The sequence below is a fragment of the Vanessa atalanta genome, chromosome 7 (assembly GCF_905147765.1).
Source record: "Vanessa atalanta chromosome 7, ilVanAtal1.2, whole genome shotgun sequence".
NCBI lineage: Eukaryota > Metazoa > Arthropoda > Insecta > Lepidoptera > Nymphalidae > Vanessa > Vanessa atalanta.
This window is the reverse complement of record NC_061877.1, coordinates 6,535,966-6,557,438: the sequence shown is the minus strand read 5'-3', so window position 1 is coordinate 6,557,438 and position 21,473 is coordinate 6,535,966. Positions and strand designations below refer to the sequence as shown.

Here is a 21,473-nt window from a genome sequence, read left to right as displayed (position 1 = left end):
GATATCTTCAGAACGCTTTGCCAATAACTCGCAATATTTTTAGGATTAATTTATACTCTAGAGGGAATTTCAGCGAACATTTGTAACGAAATGATATTCTTTTTATGAATACTTCGCACTGCTGTCGATGTAACTGGGTTACGTTTTATAGGCACCATTAATCATTTTATCGAGACGTCCATGACACTTATGCAATAAGAACTTTCATGAAGAGTAGGTAACCTAGGATGAGGATCATAGATCTACGAGCACGACATAATCATACCCGCGTCTTTGTTTATCATAACCTTGAACATAATATAACTGATATTTACTCACACGATACCATGATTAAATTTAACTTAAAGAACTATAATTAGTAAAAAACTAAATCTTCATGTTATCAATAAGTATCCATAATTTAAAAAAAACGGACGTGTATATTATTTTCTTCTAATTTTGATAATTTGTGTATGTTGACCCTGGTTATTTTATAATTGCAGAATGGTTTAACTTTGTCACTGACAAAACAAACTTAATATGATTTAGTTAAGTATGACCCGTGTATAAATTTTAAACGTTTTATATATGTGCGAGTGTCAGTGAAATGTGATGGTGGTGGTGTACACAGTATGAGCACGTGGATGGCGCTGTTCGGGCTAGTGTGGCTGCTGCGAGTACGCGGATCTTTATGCGGATGCACAGCATGCAAGCGTGCTCGACTGGAAACACAAGACATCCAATATAGAAGACCGTCGAGAGTTTCGAGCACGCCATGTCCTGACGAAGAGGCATCGGGCACACAGCGTGTGCCCAGTCCCAACGAGCGAGCGACTTTTGACGTTATCGCACTACAGAGGTTCACGAGAGATGTCACTGTACAGACTGATTTCGATGATGATGAAATAGAGGACTTAGACAAAATTGAGCTGCAAATTAAGGAAGAATGTAAGTTTAAGTATAACCTCCTACATTTTTTTATATCCTCCTCCTATATTATAGGTAGTTATTTATATTCGACTACCTCGTTGGTCTATTTCTTAGGGCAACAGATCTCCGGATCCTAGATTCAAATCCCAAGTCGGTCCAAAAAAAGTTGATGAGATTAAACATTCGTAAAATTCGATGTTGTAGCCTGGAGTCTGGAAGTTGAGATTGTTTATCTTTACTTCCATGCGTCGTAAAGCACGTAATCTTTTCGGTCGTATCGGATAGCCTTCCCATTGGTTTCCTTGGGATTGCCAACGCACGTGTGCACAATAATAGGTCCTGCGCAGTGCGCTTATCTCTCATGAAAATGGTCACCGTGGCCAGTCAAGAGGACATCATTAATTTACATTATCAAATTTATCACGTTTTTCACCACAAAATTCTAAATGACACTGATGGAATTAAATTTGTGAAGCACTTATGAGGAAAGTAATTCAACACCAAAGTCAAATAACAGTCAAAGTGAAATATCTGATTTAATGTTCAGAGATTAAAATATAATTAAATAAAAATATTACTATAAATATTTTACCTGTATAATAATATTTGAAAAATAATTATTAAAATTTATATTAAAATATACGAGCATCAAATTCAAAAACTAAATATTAAAATTATTATTCTTAAAACTGTGCAGATAACTTATTCTATGCAAAAAAAATCTAAGCATAACTTTCGTTTTTGTTTGTCGTAACGTAATATGTCGAATAAGAGCCATCATTTTATACTGTGTTGTTGAAAGTTGTAAAAAATTGCCAGGCTTACGTGTGCTTTGATAAATAACAGTCGATGTAGACGCAGAGCTGGATTTGAAAAATACAAATATGGGTCGTTTTCAACATTTATATGTATAACTCAATTTCATATTGAATTCCAAACTAAAACATAGCCAATTGTTCAACTGCGTGTCGACACTGTTATTATAGTTTTACAAAACTACTTCTGATTTATGGATGAATTCGTGTATATAATTACAATAGCACTGACAAGCTTATTGTCAAAAAATATTAATGACGTCATTATTACTAGTAATCCGGTTTCACATTAGCGTTCCCCGTATAATAAAGTAAGTGAAACCGGCTTAACTAATAGCACTAGTACGGTTCATTCAGTAGTAAAATTAATAATGTCATAGCTTAGTGTTCTCTTAAATTTAAAATGGACGCAAATATATGTTCTGAAATTCAGTTTTATATATATTAATTTATTGGATCAAATTGATCCCGAACAAAAAAAAAACGATGAATGCTTTTCATTGATATTCATTTTTAACATTTTTTTTATTATACAAGTTTTTAAAACGTTAAAGCTTTTTTAATACCTGTTAGTTTCTAGGTTAACTGCTTTGAAATATTTTACTAACAAAAAAAGGTATGAAAACGAGTTTTATTACTTTTTCGTTACGTATAATATTTAAGTAACACTACAGACACTGCAGCTACTCCCGCCGAAATTAAAGTTATTTCTTTTTCTGTTTTTTCTTAGAAATTAATATTCTCTTGTATAATCCTAAACATCGCACGATTTAATCATATTTATTTGTCTTTTTTATGATATGTAGACAGACGGTCCAATGGCTTCCTGATGATAAGTGTTAATATTAACCGTTCCTTACATCGCCAATGCGTCACTAACTTTGCGAACTAAGATGTTATGTCCCTTCTGTAGGTAAACTGGCTCACCCTTCTGATCGGAACACAATAATACACAGCATTGATTTTCGGCGGTAGAATATTAGATGAGTGGGTGGTATCTACCCCAGGCTTGCACAAAGGTCAGCCACCAAGCCTTAATAAACATAATAAATCTTAAAATTATATCTCCTTGAACTTTAAATAAAAATTTTAAAAAACACTTAGTGTAGACGGGCACCTCATTTCTGTCATCTTTATATCACTCAATTAGATATAATTTAGACTGTGCGTTAATGGTAAATTAGCTGGAACATTTTTATAAGCTTTTATTAACCAATTTCAAAAAGAAATAGGTTGTCATTGCGACCACTTAAAACTATGAAACATTACATTACATTAGCAGCCCGTAAATGTCCCACTGCTGGGATAAAGGCCTCCTCTCCCTTTGAGGAGAAGGTTTGGAGCATAATCCACCACGCTGCTCCAAAGCGGGTTGGCGGAATACACATGTGGCAGAATTTCGTTGAAATTAGACATATGCAGGTTTCCTCACGATGTTTTCCTTCACCGCCGAGCACGAGATGAATTATAAACACAAATTAAGCACATGAAATTTCAGTGGTGCATGCCTGGGTTTGAACCCGAAATCATCGGTTAAGATGCACGCGTTCTAACCACTGGGCCATCTCGGCTCTAAACTATGAAAGATATATAAATTACATTAATGACCTCGTAAATGTACTCAAATCTAAGAATTGAAAAAAAACTTTATTTAAATATTACATACAAATTAGCTTTGTATTGTAAATAATGTTTTTATAGTTTTTTTTATGTATGTTCATCTCCAATTTTGCATACAATTGTTAAAATATTGAACCACTGCAAATATTAGTTAAATATTATATAAATTTATCTCGTTATCATATTAAATTATTCAAGACCTTACCCACGTCACTTTTCTAGGGTCTGAATAAAGAAAGAGATACGAAAAAATAACATTGATGTAATGATCATCGTAAGAATAGCTTGTAGCAGTACTTTGTATACGCGAGGTTTTGCCCTCTCCATAATGTTTGTTCATTTTTCAGGAGTCCTTGCATTATGTACAATACCATCAGAAATATTAAAGTCAAAATACATTTTTGTACTTTTTGAGTAGAATTTTCGTTATCATATTTGGAACATACATGGTAAAATATTATTTTTATTTAATTTTGTTTACTAGTTTTTTTTATTAGTGACTGACGTCACAGGCAAAGTAATTAAAAATACAAATGAAAATTAGTTTCTTATTATTGTTTTCTTAACATGTCTACTTTCTAAACATAAATATAAATAAATATAAATATTGGACAACATCACATACATTACTCTGATTCCAATGTAAGTAGCTAAAGCACTTGTGTTATGGAAAATCAGAAGTAACGACGGTACCACATACACCCAGACCCAAGACAACATAGAAAATTAATGAACTTTTTCTACATTGACTCGGCCGGGAATTGAACCCGGGACCTCAGAGTAGCGTTATCCATGAAAACCGGTGTACACACTACCCGACCATGGAGGTCGTCATTCATTAAATTTTCATAATTATATTATACACTATTTATAATAAACCATATTCTAATTAATAAAGCTTTGTTTAAAGAGAGAAATTTCAAATGAACAGACATTACTACATGTTATTTCAATATAATTTTGATAATACATGTAATTACAATCAGAATAAGTATTAAAATTAACATACGTAAATTAGCATACTAGCATATACATATAATCAGCGCAAATGTCATACTCATATGTTTAATAATTATCATTGAATACTTCCTCAATTTGCGAAGACATATTTTTTTATTATTATTATATTTATCTTCCTGCTCTTGCCAATTTTTAATATTATTTAATCAATCGCATATTATTATTACCAACATGACAAATATTGTTTATTTTTAAATGTCGTAGTTCCATATGTGGAAAAGAAAAATGAAGCTGCTGAATTAACCCGTTGATCTCATAAGGGTTGGTTCAAGGGAGTTGTCGTTAAGCGCATCCCACAATTGAGCACGTAAGCGCCTCAACCACTTGTATGGTGGCGCATAGCTAATCTTCCAGCAAAGTTCGCAGGGAGAGTCAGTGCTAGGCAAGTTGCCCTCTGTGAAAATCTACAAATACTAGTTGTAGTTTACACAATGCGCTGATTCCAAAAAAATTAGGTAATGCAAGCGAATGACGTTTTGTAAGCTTAATTTACTTCAATCTGTTTAAAGATAGCATATTTTTTATACAAACGTAATTGCTAATTGCAGTAAATTTTTAGGTTTTCTTTTTTTATTTATTAGTGTTTAAATAAATTGACCTGTGTACAAGTTTTTCCACCAGGAAAGAGCAATCTTCTTTTTCGATGATAACTTTTACAAAGAAAAATTATAAATTTATTTCAAACTTTTTGCTTTTGTAAAGTTTGAATATAAATTTTATTTAGTTCCCTCGATATATAGGAATTGACACGATAAGTTGAGATCATTCGTTCCTTATGCTTTTCTAACTAAAAATTTCAATATTATATATTTGTGCCAAGATTATAAGTTTGTAGAGATTTTAAGAATGTCTCGAGATATTGTTGTAACTTATTTCATTTGAGACTGAAGAATAAAGAGCTGAAGTACAAACAAGTATCTTTATCCTAATGTTTCGTTAATGCCTTTAGCGTCCTACAGGACCGCTCGTAGGCGGTTGAGAGGGGTTAAGGGTTAATAATCACTACCCATCAAGAAATATTTCTGCCGTAATGGCAGTTCATTGTTTTTTTAACCGACTTCAAAATGTTCTAAATTTTTCATGTATTTTTTTTTTTTTGAAATAATTGTTTCTATTTTCAAAATTGATTTTTTGTTAGAATGTAGTTTTTTTTCTATATAGTCCCATTTAAAAATCATATATATTATGAGTTTCGGAGACAGACAACGTAGTCAAGAAATGCGAGCAAATCAATCGCGATTAATGCTATCGCAAATTTATACATTGCTTAGGCACTAAGACAACATAACATTACGTCTCTACCCTTGAACGGCTACGCAGATGTCTTCAGTATACGACACCTTTAATCTTGTAAATTAATACTCGAGGTTGCGTTTTACGTTTCCTAACATTATTACAGTAGCAAAACAATTTATTATATTACCTACCGACACCAACAATTCTGGGCGTAAAAACGATTTACAATCGTCTGCAAATTGATATTTTGGACTGGAATGGAGTGCACGCAGCTGGGGATACAAAGCTTTATTGCATACAGCGAAATGTATGTTTGCAAAAATATAAATTGATCGTCTCCCGAAATTGTTCAACACTTATCATATTTATTTATCTTTTTTCGCTTCTGAAACACAGAAAATTAATCTTGCGACTCTGGCTTCTAGTGTTTACTGAAACGAGTATTAAACTATTACTGAAACGAGTACTTAGGACTCCGTCGTTAATAGGGTGTTCGTTGATCGTCAGTTTCAGTGGCTAAACATATGTATTAAAGAAAGACGGTGACCGTAATCTTCTTGACTTTGACTTTTGACTTGTATTTTAATGTTGGTTAAACGAGTAAGAATAAAACTAAGACTATGAGTATCTAAGTAATATATAATAATAGTAATCTTTTTGATTCATTTCTTATTACTTATTGAACATTATTTATTTCTTTAATGACTTATAATTACTATTACTGATATAAAATACTATTTCTATGTTGACCATTGATTGACATTGACAGATATACATATATGTTTGTTTTCTTATTATATATAGGCATATTTCTGAACCGCGCTATAGTTTCGTTCAGTAAAATTCTATACCTAAGTGAGATTATATTTGTATACTTAACGTCCGGTGACGATGTAAAGGCCAGTAGGGTCAAGAGCACTACATCATTCAGGAAAAAATAAAAAAGATTGTATACTTAATACATTACGGGGCGAAACTTAGCATTAAGTATGTAAGAGTATAAGTAATTTATAATGATAGCTGTACTAATTAAAGAGTAATTTATCATTTTACAAAAGTCAAACTGTTGTTGTTATAATTAAGAGTGGGTTTTCAAAAAGTAATTGTTTCTGATTTGTAACAGTCATCTGATAAAAAACGGTGAAATATATTCGTAATTTGTAAAAAAATAACTGTAATCTGTTCGTGCATTACGAAGGTTGATAACAGCTATAGTATTTTTATAATAATAATCAAATCTAATTTAATCTAAATACTCCAATTTTAGTCAAAAGTTGTTAATATTTTATTTAAAGAATTGTTTCTTAGAAATCCCGTTAATAACATTGATATGTCAAAGTCATGATTAAATTTATCTATTGCCACTACTCCAGTTTTTAAATGATTACTAGATGATAAATATTGTTGTCTAAGTCGAAACACCCTCGATCAAAGTCACACGAAAAAAAAAGTCACTACTTATATTATGTTGGAACGATACCACTTGAATTGATTAATTCGATTGACTACTTCGTTTTATTTGTTTCTAACTGAACACCTTCATATGAATTGTAAAAAAAAATCTTTAGATGTTAATTTTTCTTTAAGATTAAATCAATCTTAGTGAATAGTTGAAACCTGTATGGTCGAACTTCAGATTTATTTTCTCCAATAAAATATATTCATAGATATTCGTAAGTTGCTTATATCCACTTTTGTCGACCTTCTAATACATTCGGTTTTGATAGTACGAATAAGATTTTACATTTCAATCAGTTTTATTTTAAGTATTATTACATAATATACAAAACCTGCTGATTTTGGTTTCTTCTTAATGTTTATTGTTTCAATAAGTTAATTGTAATATATTTATGTTTCCAACTCGTAAATATTTAGATACAAAGAAATCATCACTAAAAAATTACACGCTTCATGATTTGGTATTAAAGTACACGTTTACAAACAGCTAACATAATATGAAATTACAAAAATAACCACAGAGGCATCCCTAGTCTTTACGCAGGTTCTTGTGAATGTGAAAGGTGTAAGAGATAAAGTTATGATAAAACTATACAAATAACGTAAAATTCGTATACTCCTCAACTTCAAACCCTTCAGCTTTTATTATTATTGACAGAGACACTTAACAGTTCATCTTTTATGCATACTGCTCTTTGATAAGTTTTCCAATAAAATTTCCGTAATCCCAAATTCCAAAGAACTTCATCTTGAAATCTGAACAGTGGTTTTTTGGAATATGTGATGATAGTGATAATTTTTATTAGAAAATGATATAAAAGCTAGAGGCATTACAAACGAAAATACCTTATGATTAAACTCTTTTAAACACATTTTAATAGGAAATTAGAAAAAATATAGGGGGCAGTTAAATTTTTGATGTCTTGATATGTATAATCTATCAGGTAAGGGCTATTGCACGGACTCCAAAAATCTTTAAATTTTATTAGAGGTTAAAATTTATAGTATTTAGTATTATTTTTAACATTTTTATAGTTCCTTTTCTGTACATAATTCATTTCAAACATGTTAATAATGATTTACTATTGCCATGAGAATTTTTTTTTATGTATTTTTATCGGTACATCAAAATCTTTAATTTTAATCGATTCAATAGTATTTTCAAACCATCCTCATTTCATCTTTTTATTTGTATTATTAAACTAACCTTAAAATTTTAAAAAGTTGAATGAAATCAGTAAAGTCGTTCTCAAGTTATTTATTACCGTTTTCAAAACTCAAATGTACCAACTAAATGAATGTATAAATTTGAATTTGGAATTCTTAACCAAAGCGGAAATATTTCAGATCAAAGTGGTCAGTACGACAAAACGCTCATTTCATGCGTAATTTTCATTAAAATTATATAAAATGGCTACGCTAAAAAGATTGCATTTAAATTCATCACTCGTTATTTATTTTCGTTTTTACTTAGCTTCTCAAACTTTTTGTGAACATTTTCAAGGTATAATCCCTTAGCACCTTTAGCGTTTACTAATCTTGGCCTTCCGGATGAAGAAGGTGGTTGGTATTTTTATTTATAAAAGCATTTTTCCCGGTATTTGAGTTTTACACACCTGGGTATATATGAATTATAGCGTAAGCGTATCTCTCCGTCTCAGATATGTAACCATTAGTATTTCTTAGTAATGAATACTAATTATTAAACTGACAGAACATTTTATGTTCATACGCTACGTCCATTAAACTATGTGCGTGCATAGTAACTACTGACTAATATCTGTAGTTATGATAAGTAAGCTATATTAAATTAAGGCCCCCTTCACACCAGTGATTCTAATCTTCATTATAATTGTCCTAGGGTGGCTCATCAGTCCACTATGATTGAGTCACAAATTTTATTGAGGACATTTACAAGTGTAGTTTATAGACGACGTTTTAGCCGATGCGTTGCGCTAGCCTTTCTCTTTATTCAGTTGCTCTCTGTTTTGCGGTATCGTTTAAAAGTTATTCATGATCTATATTGTTTTTCCACATACATATACCCCATTAACCTAGTCTAGTTTCCTAGTATCCGAGATGCCAAGGTTTCGCTTTTATGGCGAGTAACTCTGTCATTTTCAGAATCTTATCCTTCATAATGACACGAATGCGTTGGGCCACTTCGTGTGGTTCATGATGTATATAAATATAGATAAATTACTTTTTTGTCCCATTTGCTGTCGAAACACTTGGCCCTTGGAGCAGTAATGCAAAAAGCTTCATTAAAAGTATAACATCGCCTTATTGCCTCCACTGGTGACAGGAGGGTTGGTTCGTTTTTTGCCCAGAGTATCGAAATTGCGATTCAACGGGGAAATCCTACTAGCATTCTTGCCATCATTCCACGCGGTCAAGATTTAAACAGTTACTATTTTTAATTCATATTTGTATATATTTAAGGATTTAATGTTAATAATTCTTATGTAAATTATTATTATTTATAATTATTATGCTTATTTTTTTTTGTAACATTTATTTATGATTTTATATCTAGTTTTTACGTATTCACATAAAATTTAAATTTATTTTACAAATGTAACTACGTCAATTGTGGTGAAGTTGATGAAAGCTGGGCTGTTGTTGACTGATTTATTGGGTCAATTTATTTACGTTAAATAATTTAATTTTTACTATCAAAACGTATGGCTTCACATACTATACAGATCAAAAAAACCTCTTCAATTTATTTGGAATATAGTCATTCAATTGAAGGTTTATTTGTTTTTGTAATTTTTTCATTAGAATGGTTCACTTTGTGAATTTTAGTTACGGATTACTATGTAAAATATTATGTTTATTGCGTAAATATTAATTAATTTTTTATTAACTTAATAACATTTTAAAATGACTGACTGAGAAGAGAAAGCACCGCATAAGCCGGATGTGTAACAGGATGAAAATTGCACAGGAATTCCTTTAGGAACGTAGGTGGGCTTTAAGGAAGGATTTTCAAAATTCATAAATTTAATAAATGGTTATAAATTGGGGATGAAAAACTCTAAAATTCCTCATGTCTAATGTTGAACATTAAATTGAAGTTAATAGATTAAATAATGCACAGAGTGGTCTTTATAAGTTCAAGACAGTTGTTAAAATTATTTTGAAAATTTTATCACATAAGAGAGTGTCAATTTAAAGTACTTTTTGGATGTTACAAATATGGAATTCGGCTTATAGTTTTCTGCTTATGAGTAAAATACACTTGTTGTATAGTTTTTCGATTTAGAATTTCGATATTTTTGAAGTTAGCAATATCGAAATTAGTGCTTATGCGTCTGTATATGTGTAAACAAAAACTGTTAAAGTAAAAAAAAAAATCTGTTTTTGAAATCATCATTCACCTCTTATTAGGGTAAAAATTACTTACGTACTTCATTTTTTAAATTTTAAATATGGAAATTGGTCCATATCAACCAAGAAACTCGATTCTTTAAAAAAACTCGATGGGTTTCTGTATAATGTTTCCGAGATAGCCCACCGGGTGGGTACATGGTTAGTATATAATAAGGAGCAAATGACGTCACGGCTTCGCTTGTGAAAAGGTTATTAAAATTAATTAGCAACTCGACCTCCATCACCGGTTATTAGTTATACATCAAATAAGTCAAATAATTGTATATTTGTGTTGCTCAATTATTACGCTTAGTAGCCATAATTAGTCAAATTAAGTGCTGCTTAATTAATTAAGAAGTCGAATTAAATAAAATCGAGAAGAATATTCCAAACAGACAATGTATAAAATATTAAGTAAGTTATTCTTTTGGCATTAAGATAATATATTATTTTCATAATTTATTTTGATTGTGTGTTACTTTTGACATAACCAACAGATTAAGTACGTTATCAGTGTCATATTAATTTCTTTTCTTATATATATATAATCGAAAAATAAATAATAACTGTCAAATAACATAAGTAATCTGTACTATTATTATGAATGTTACTTTGTCTGTCCGTTGGTCTGTCTCTCTGTTGCTCTTTTACGGCCAAACCACTAAACCAATGTTGATGAAATTTAGTTTGAAGCAAGCTTGAAGTGCAAATAGGGCTTATTTTTTATACCTAATACCTAATGAACAACCTGTAAAACGCGAGCAAACCGCGTACTACAACTAGTTATTAATAAAATATCTTCAATATAGTTCACCTGAATGGTTACATTGAAATTGGGGTTTGTTATTAATAAATCTTAGTAACTAAAGATCAACGATAGGGAAATGTTCAAAGGGGAACAGTATTTGTTTCCAGTTATTCAATCAAAGTAGTGATTTATATAAACCCAGTCAGAACTCGAAAGTAATGCCAGATTTAATTACTTTCATTTGTTCGGACTTAGCGAATTTGGAAATGAACCCATTTAATTACTAATACTTTGAATCAACTGTAATTTTAAATGAATAAGCCATTTTAGTTGGGACATTATAAAAAATGAAACATAATTTATAGTCTGGTATAACATTAAGATTATTAGATTGCTTTACTTGACCTTTAAGAGAGATATTTTAGCCTCGTTGCTAATATTGCTTGTATTATCAAACAACAATTTTTTATCTCGCTTTTTTTCTTTTATGCATTTATATATCTTCTCGAATTCAAAATTACTTTACTGATCTGTATCAAACGCATAATATTGAGTAATGTATATTGTTTAGTAGTATTATATTTAGCCATATGTACACATGTGTGTACATCAAAGTTCACCAAACAATAGAATGGTATACCAAAGGCACAAGAGGTATGCGGACACTAAACTACTTTCCTATAATTATAATATACATACATGTTTTACTGATTAATTGCATGAACACACTTATAAATATAAAATATATTTATATTGATTGGATTTCAAGCCAATCATTTCGTTTTTTTTTTTTTTTGTTTATTTCAGAAAAGCAAACACTTTACTATGAATTATTTGCCAACCCATTATATATATATAATATGACTCTTGTGCATTCAACTGGATTATATCAAATAAAAAATCTTCGAGAAGCGACTTTGTTTTAAGCTATGCAAAGATTGACGAAGAAAGGAAAACAATATGTAAATTGGAAATTGGAATACGAAATAAAGGCTATTTTATTTATGTAAAGATTAAAACTATCAGTGCAAAAAAATAGAAATTGTTTCATTACGGTATTCAGTACTGTGTGTTATGAAATTAAAATATAAACTTCAATTTGTTACCAAAATAAATGTAACTTCGTAACAAATATGATTAAAATTAAATTAGAAGCCGAGGTGGCATTAGTTCTTTTTTATATTATTGCGTATGAACGCAAGAGTCTTTGAGAAGAAACGCGTTCTCCAGCAGAATGGCCAAAACGCGCCCCTCACGAGTGCACTGAAGGAGCTGAAGCACTGGAGGGCTTTATCAACATGGCCTACCTGACTCCGCGAGGAATGGGACAAGGGGAAACGAATGAATCCAGTCAGATAAGTTGATTTGGGGACAGTCATCACCGCTGCCATCAGCAGCCACTCTTAATTCTTGAGTAGGGCTCCGTCAGGCTACGAGTGGAGCGTAGGTACTTGGTGGTAGGGCTTTGTGCAAGCCCGTCTGGGTAGGTACCACCCACTCATCAGATATTCTACCGCCAAATAACAGTACACTGTATTGTTGTGTTCCGGTTAGAAGGGTGAGTGAGCCAGTGTAATCACAGGCACTAGGGACATAACATCTTAGTTCCCAAGGTTGGTGGCGCATAGGTGATGTAAGGAATGGTTAATATTTCTTACAGCGGCTTTGTCTATGGGCGGTGGTGACCACTTACCATCAGGTGGCCCATATGCTCGTCAGCCAACCAATGCCATAAAAAAAAATAATAATTTTAAAACAGTTTAACAGCATCTCCTACTCGTGACGAGGGCGGCTATCGTTGTGGTATAAATGGGTAAGAATCCCATATAATCCGGTTCCCCAAGAGTCCTTTTGAAGATTTCCCCTGCGGAAAACAAATGAGCTTGAGTTATCGCTTTATTGGCTGTTAAGGAATATTCTTTACGAGATGGATTATATATTTTATATATTTTAAAACGGGATATTCCCTCAGGGGTCAAAGTACTGGCTATAGATAATTCAAAATAAAGTAAAAACTTGATTGAGTGAAGACAGTAGTACATTTCCCCCGGGAAATTGAGAATGACCAGCGACGAGTATCGATCTAGTAAATTGGAATTTTATTTTTATACAGTAACAGTAAGCTTTTAAAAAAACCTTTCTATCATTTTTAAGCTATGAAGTATCAATGCACGTAGACATTGTAGTCTAAAAAATAAAAAATAAAAATAGAATTACAATCACATTATAAGGAACTTAGCGAAAATTCGGTTTTAGAAAACATTTTCTTTTCTTTTCATTTGATATAATACACATAATATAGTAATAAATAAAAGTAACACCCTGTAAATGTCCCACTGCTGTTCGCGGCCTCCTCACCTTTTGAGTAGAAGATTTGCGGTTTAGTCAACCACGATGCTCCAATATGTGTAGTGGATAAATATGTGGCAAATTTTCATCTGACACTCTTTTCGCGTTTTCTTCTCACACTGCTGAGTATAAGATTAATTATTAACATTAATAAAGCACATAAAAATTCAATGGTGCTTACCCGGGATTGAGACCTGCAACCTTTGGTTAAGATACAAGTATTCTCATTTGCCACCTTTGCTGTTGCTATGTACTGGAGATTTTATTCCAGGAAATTAAAAAACGAAAGAGTTACAGATTAGAATATAAGTAACAAAGAAATAACTGCAACAATAGTATTTCTACGTAGAAAACACTCAAAAATTATTATCTGATAGTACTAGCTGTCATAGCTTAAAATGTTGACATACATGTGACTTTAAAATTCAACTGGAAACCGGGAACAATGACCGTGTGACGCGGAATTTATATGTCAATTTGAGGTATTTCACCCTTGACTAGTCTGTAGGAAATGAAAATATTTTTTTATTCGATCTTTTCCTGTGCATGCGAGCATCGAAATGTTAGTAAACGCACGAATAAATTAGCTCTTTAAAAAATCTATAAAATATTAATATGTACACTCATAATACTGCCATAATTACTTTTAAAGTAGCAACTAGTTTATAGGTTTACAGAACCCTTAGGTCCTGGTTCCAACTCTGCGTCAGACTAATAACTGTTTAAATTCCTGTGTCTCGGAAAACGCGTGATGCTGTTTCTTTCGGTCAGAAACCGGTCATGTCGTGAGAAAATAGTAAGTGCACTCTTTGTTAGTGACTGTTAAAATGATGCACAAATTAAACTACAACACATACATATATATAGGCGCAATACTATTATTTATTTATGTTGATGTGTTATAAATAATTTTAATTATGTTTTAAAATCATAAACTGATTGCTATGTTTATTGTTATTTGTCAAATTATTCTTTTATTGTTAAAATTAGTTACGTTAAGTTATAATTATTATGATTAAGTACGGTTTTACATGTAAAGTAGGGTAATTGTAAAAAATCATAAGAGAGTGGGGACTCTCTTTTAGTTATAAATAAGAGTGGTCGTTGTCACAAAGGAGGCTTCTGTGACGAGGAGCCGAACAGGATAAAGCTCTGTCAGTTTTATCTAAATAAAGCGATTACACGGGAATCCGTCATATATAATTCAAATTTATAGATAATTTCTTATTATTTAAAATCATATATATGAATCATAATTAGCAGAAATCAAATTTGATAAGGTAAAGTTACCATTCAATCTTTAATTTGTTCGTATCCGTACCATTTAAATACCCCTATAATATAGTATTATAGTAATATTAGTATATAAATGGCTACACTAGGATTTGCTCGCGGTAATTAGTTATTACACACATGACAATAGATTTTATTATATATGTGTATATATATTAATTTAACATGTTTATAATTTTGTACGTTTTTACATATAAAAACAAATACCTGCTATGGTAAATGATCAAACTTAATCCGTCTATGTACTTGTACGAATGTTTGAATTAAATATTTTGAAATCAACTTAAAAAATATAATAATAAAGAAATTATTTCAGTGTTAAAATTTCGTTATGTTTTCGCATTAACACTTTATGTATTACGTGAAAATAAACAGATAAGCCAAGATTATGAATGGATTCCAGCTCTGTGTTCCATTTACACATCATTTCGGCTTCAATAGAGTTGGTTGAAATATTTTTAACATCGTTGATATAATATTATTTATATGTTAATATAATATTATATTTGCATAGCATTCACAAATATTATTTTTGTTAATCGTCCAATTTGGAAGATGACATAAAATAAACTAATAGCGTCTAAACCCAATGCTGAACGAAGGGCCTCCTCCAAAAATGTATAAGGGCCTGGAGCATGCTGATCTAATGCTAGACCTGTACTGATTTCAGATTTAGTCACAATTGAAATAATGATCCAATAGATTATATTAACTGAGCTGCTAATTGTGTACTGCGATCTTTTTTGATATTTCTTATAAACCACTTTCTTGAAAACGAAACTAGCACAAAAAAATTACAGTATACATTTGACGATTTAAAGTTTTTCCGTACATTATTCTAAGAAAGACATCGTGTAATTACGTTCTTAACATTTTAAATCAATTTTCATTTCCGTTACGATTTTTTTTTAATTCTATCTTTATTTATATTTAATTTAATTATTTGTCAACCTTAGTGTATTTTTTATACGAATCCGTCATAAAATCGCTTCCTTTAAAATATAGATCCCCGGTCCCCGCTTCACATGGCTAGGATAAAAGACTACAAATAATCTTCATATCGTAATAAAATAACTCTATTGGATTATCCGGCGTAAACCAGTAAGCCCCAATTTGATATAATTTTTATTTACATTTCAGTCAATTTACACAAAATCAATCATGAATTATACACCTGAACCAGCCTCTTTATTCACTTTGTTCATTGGTGAAAACCGTATAAAATCCGCTCGGTTGTTTTTGAGTTCAGACAAACGGATAGACAGGCAGATGTGGCGCTGGGACTTTATTATTTAGATATATAATACCAACAAACAATAAATATGATATAGTATTGTTTGTTGATGATACCTATTCAGTTTTTAAAATTATTAGAAAGCAGGTACAGTATGACCATGTAAATAATGCTATCTCTGATATAGCACATTGGATTAGCGTAAATAATCTTAGGCTAAATAATAAAAAAACAAGAATTGTAAAATTTAGTACACCAAATGTGCAAAATGTAAAAGCTGATGTACTTATCAATGGAGACTCAATGGATCCAGTTGAATCAGCTGGATTGGCCTTACTGTTGATGTCAAGTTGCAATAGGTCGCACATATTAACGGATTGGCGACTAGACTGAGGCATTTGCGGTCAAAAAAATAGATTATTTATCGATGTTGACACGGCTCGCTTTAGTATATTTCAGTTACTTTTACAGTACAATTTCTTGCGGTATTATGCTTTGGGATAACGCGGCCACTATCCATACTGTATTTGTGCTGCAGAAAAGGGCTACTCGCGCAATCTATAACCTAGGAGCTAAAGAATCATTATGGTATAAATTTAAAGAAATCAAGATATTAACTGTTGCTCCTCAATATATATTCCGTAATGTTATGTATGTACGAAAATTTTTAATGATTTTATGAGAAAATGTGACACTCATAGCATTGGTACAAGGATCAAATACAAACTTGTTAATCCTGTTACTCGACTGCATAGAGCCAGTAACTCTTTTGTGGGGCAATGTATACGGTTCTATAACAGGATTCCAGAAAGCGTTCAAAATGCTTCTGTTGCCCAATTCAAATACAATTGTTAAGGAACGCTTGTGTGCGAAAGGTTGTTATACAATTAATGAGTTTATGATTGATAGCACACCATGGGAATGAAACGATCGCCTCCTGGCTATTTCTAATACATTCAATATATGTATTTAATAAATTTGACAAAAAAAGGCCCGCTGATTTCCATTCGCCGGTTTTTCTCAGGTCAGTATATTTTCTTTTCCGAATAGGTGGTAGTGTTTAGTTTGACTATCAATAAGTAAGCGGAATGTGAGTTTGAGTTTGAGTTTTAACTACTAACTTTATACTATCTAGCAGATAATGGTAAAAAAGTCTAAACAGGCTTAAATGAAACAAATTATATTAATTCGAGTATACCTAATAATGTCCTTTATGTAAAAAGTATGAAATACTAAGCTGCTGAGTTTCTTTCGGGTTTTCTCAGTACAATTTAAATCCCGAACCGTAGATAACTTCATGTTTAATTAACGCGATAGTCAGAGAGATTACAGTAAATGAAATATTTTAATTTTTATTAAAGAATATATACGTATTTATACAATTTTCTTGTATATCCTTTAAAATTAATGCACTTTGCAAAACTATGAAAGCTGTCATTCAATATGTAAGTATTTCAAAGTTTAATATACATTTATGTAATAATTACTAAACATTATGTCAACACGTAATTGATACTCTTTGGTGTAAAACTTATTTAACGCTAAATTGTGTAGTATAATCAGAGCATAATAATATTGCAACTTCAGTAGATTAAGTTGACGAAATAAAATCACGTTTAATAATAATGCTCCAATCTCTATATTTTTTCAATCCCTCACGTAAATGTGATTATTTTTCGTGACAGATCAATCTTTTAAAAACAAAAGAAATAATGTTATGTGCCAGTATTCAATGTTATACCATATAAAATAATATTAATTAAAGTTTTACAACTATTGAACAATTAATTACAATAATAAATTTATTTATAATATTGTAAATTTAATAGATTTTTTTTTTTATATTAATTATATGTAATAACAATATAATATAATTAATTATATAAAATCAAATGACATAACACCGTTTTGGAGGCTATGGATACTCGATAACAATATGCTACTGTAATATAAATACTACAGGGTCATAAAGAAGTCATCCGTTGCTTGAACGAAGTGTTTTTATTTAACTACAATATAGTACAACTTCTGTTTACTTATTTTCAGTCACGTACAATATCATAGCTCCGTACTTTATTGGCTTTTTGATATGAAATAAGGAATATAATAAAAATCCTTTGTGAAAAGAGCATTGTAGTTTTTGTAACCTTGCTATATATATTTGTACAACTAACGCCTTCGTAAAACTTTTTGAGTAGACTGATGTTAAAAATATATATTTCTTAATTTTAACTTGTTGCTTTTGTTAAGTAATTATTTAAAAAAAATTAATACGTATTTTTTTTAGTAGTAGTAGTAAAAATTAATTTACATATATAATCATTACAAAGTACAAAAAAAAGTCACCTACCGCTGTCTGTCACTATGTATGCTTAGGTTTTTAAAATTACACAACGGATTGTGATGCGATTTTTCATAATAGATAGATTGATACAAGAGGAAGATTCATATGTATAATACATGCACAATATAGTAGAGAAACACTGATAATTTTAGATGTTTCTGAAGTGATGTCGTAAATAAACCCTTTTTTTGCGCTTACATTGCAAACACTGGCTGAACCCTATGAGATAGATCAAAGTAATGTATTACAGTATTGTACACCGTATAAAGATCTTCGAAAAAGTTCGCAATGGTATATGTCTATCTCTTAAGGATAACCCACAATAAACATTTCTTATCCTTTACTTTTTATGAGAAATGTAAATGGCTTATTTTCGAAGCGATTTTCACAGACAGCATTAATCCTTACCCAATTAAGTAACTTAAATACATTTTGAGTTTAATATAAATTAATATGGCCCTGTACAGCATTTAATTTAAATGAGTATTTTCGAAGATATTACAGATTTAAAACGCAGGGACATAGCGGTTAGTACAATACAAATAATGACTGAAAAACGGTGAACGCTGTAAGACATTCTGTAGTATATTTAGTAACAGCATTGCACCCGTGCGAAGCCGGGGCGGGTCGCTAGTTTTATTATAAATTATCAAAACTACTTATCTAATTTTAATATCGTTAGCATATATAAAAAAGTGCCAAGTAGGTTTGGCAGTTTACCCCTTTTTTATTGGGAAAAAGTAGGTCAGAAAAAGGTAGGTTAGTCAGAAAAATCATATTTAATATAAACAATATAAATTATTACATATTATTTATAAAATACTGCTAATAATCTACAAAATCATTTCCAATCTCGATAGTGCAACTAATGAATGATAAGACATATATATCATAAGATAAATGCGTTAGTTAGTTGGTTTACATGCCTAAATTCCATTATGAAGAAATATTAAAAAAAAGCTTTCTAGTTGATATATATTCTTCATCACGCAAACACATGCGTTATTCAAAGTTACTAACGTATTAAATTAACGTATATACGTTTATTTATTATAATATACTCAACGTTGAATTAGTGTGATTAAATATACAAAACAAGCGAGCTCATTAAAATATCGACAAAATACGAATAGTAATAGGGTTAACCTTTGTCACAATATATTTTAATATATTTTCGGTTAATCGAATGTCGATTTGATCACAGTAGATCACAGTACGTTGCTCAAAATTACAATACCATGCTATACACGAAAGTAATAATATAAATATACATTTTATTATTTAATTCATTGTATAAATTCATTTTTAATTTGTGGTCTGTGCAAGCCCATCTTGAAAGGTACCCAATCATCAGATATTCTGCCAAATAGCAATACTTAGTCTTGTTGTGTTCCAGTTTAAAAGGTGAGTAAGCCACAAGTGACGTAACATCTGAGCTGTCAAGGTGATGTAAGGAATGGATATTAATAATTATTTCTTACAGCGCCAATGTCTAACGATATTGGGGACCACTTACCATCAGGTAGTCCATTTGCTATTACATTAAAAAAACCTTATTGTAAATATGAGTAACTCCTTTTCCTGGAAAAATCTGTCTACTTTGTAACTGTAACAAGAATTTCATAGAAACTTAATGCCTTACATCGTGACCTAAAATAACAAAGCATCCCGTTTTATATTACTAGCGTTTGATATACGCTACACTAATTTTATCGTAGCATAATGATAATTTCATTCAAGAAATATAACGACTTTAATACTATCTTATGAAAGGGGTATAAGTAACTTTTTCTATAGTAAGAAGGACTAAATAAATAATATTGACTATAATAATTTGTAATACAAATCCATATACCTAATAACATCGTGGTTTATTGGGTTACGGTCGTAGGTAAGATCCTGAACCCGTGGTCTATTGTCGTCTCTGCTCCTAGCATAATCTTTAAGCTTAAAAGGGCTATATTAATATTAATAAAAAAAGGATATACAGAATATAATATGCAATATTTAAAAACAATCGATATTAACGAAATGATTTGAAATTGTTTTTATTTTTATATAAATTTTAATAACTTATAATAAGAACAGAATAGAATAGAATAGTTAAATTTGTCCATTATCGGTATAGAATACAGTGGAGTAACCGTTCACAAATGTTCTGCAGCTGGAGGCCTTCGAAGATTGGAGCCTTGGAGGTTTTAGAACTTATTCCACTGCGCTGAATTTCATCCGTACAGCGATGCTAGCCCGTTTTAAACCCATAAACTTGAGCAAATAAATCTATATATATATATATATACGCTCAAGATTTTGCTTGCTCTAAGCTACAATGACCTAATATAAATAACATATCCCGGAGTTTATAGGTATTTATATATTATATAAATATATATACATATTAATCGACTTCATCTTTATTTTTAATATAGTTCTTTTAGTTTTAAAATTGGAACTTTAGCTATAGAGATTACTTACATACAAACAAACAAATTTATAATATTTGTTTAGATTGTTTATATTGAAAAAAATAATTACAACCCCTTCAAAGGTACATAAATTACTTAGTAATAGTATCATAAAAATGAAAAACCTCCTGAAATAATTGTGCAAAAAAGATAATACAGGCGATTCAGGAAAATATTTTCTTTTTTAAACGGCTAACGAGACAGGGGCCTTTATAATGTTTTATTTGTTACAAATACTCTGTCAAGAACGAGAATCGAGTAAACTCGATAGTATTCGTTTTCGTATTTATGCTATTTAGTATTACTAATTAAAATTGTCATTAATAGTTCAATTTTTGTAATCTTAAATGCATAAAATGTTCACATAACGTTCACATATTCACTTAGTCCGTGTAAAATTGTCAGTGACGCATTGCAGCTGGTTTTCTTAATATGTCTGAATAAAGATAATTTTAGGGTACCATTAGGTGGAAAAAGAAATATTTCTAAAGAAGGGACACCTTTATAAATAGCAGCTATAGTACTTCAGATTTAATATTTGTACATCGGCAAACATTGTTTTTATGAACATGACCGACCACATCGCGACGGTACGGTAAAGTTGCTC

General features: G+C 30.7%; 1 protein-coding gene across 2 annotated transcripts in view; it reads left to right on the top strand.

Moving 5' to 3' along the window:
- Positions 1–488: 488 nt before the first annotated feature.
- LOC125065287 (discs large homolog 1-like protein) overlaps positions 489–21,473 on the top strand; it is a 32,139-nt gene continuing 11,154 nt past the window's right edge. For both annotated transcript variants that reach the window (XR_007119610.1, XM_047672820.1), the window contains exon 1: positions 489–927. Coding sequence is in view for 1 of the 2 variants with exons in the window: in XM_047672820.1 (XP_047528776.1) it covers positions 612–927 (316 nt within the window). In the remaining variant the exon portion in view is untranslated. The remainder of the gene's footprint in view (positions 928–21,473) is intronic.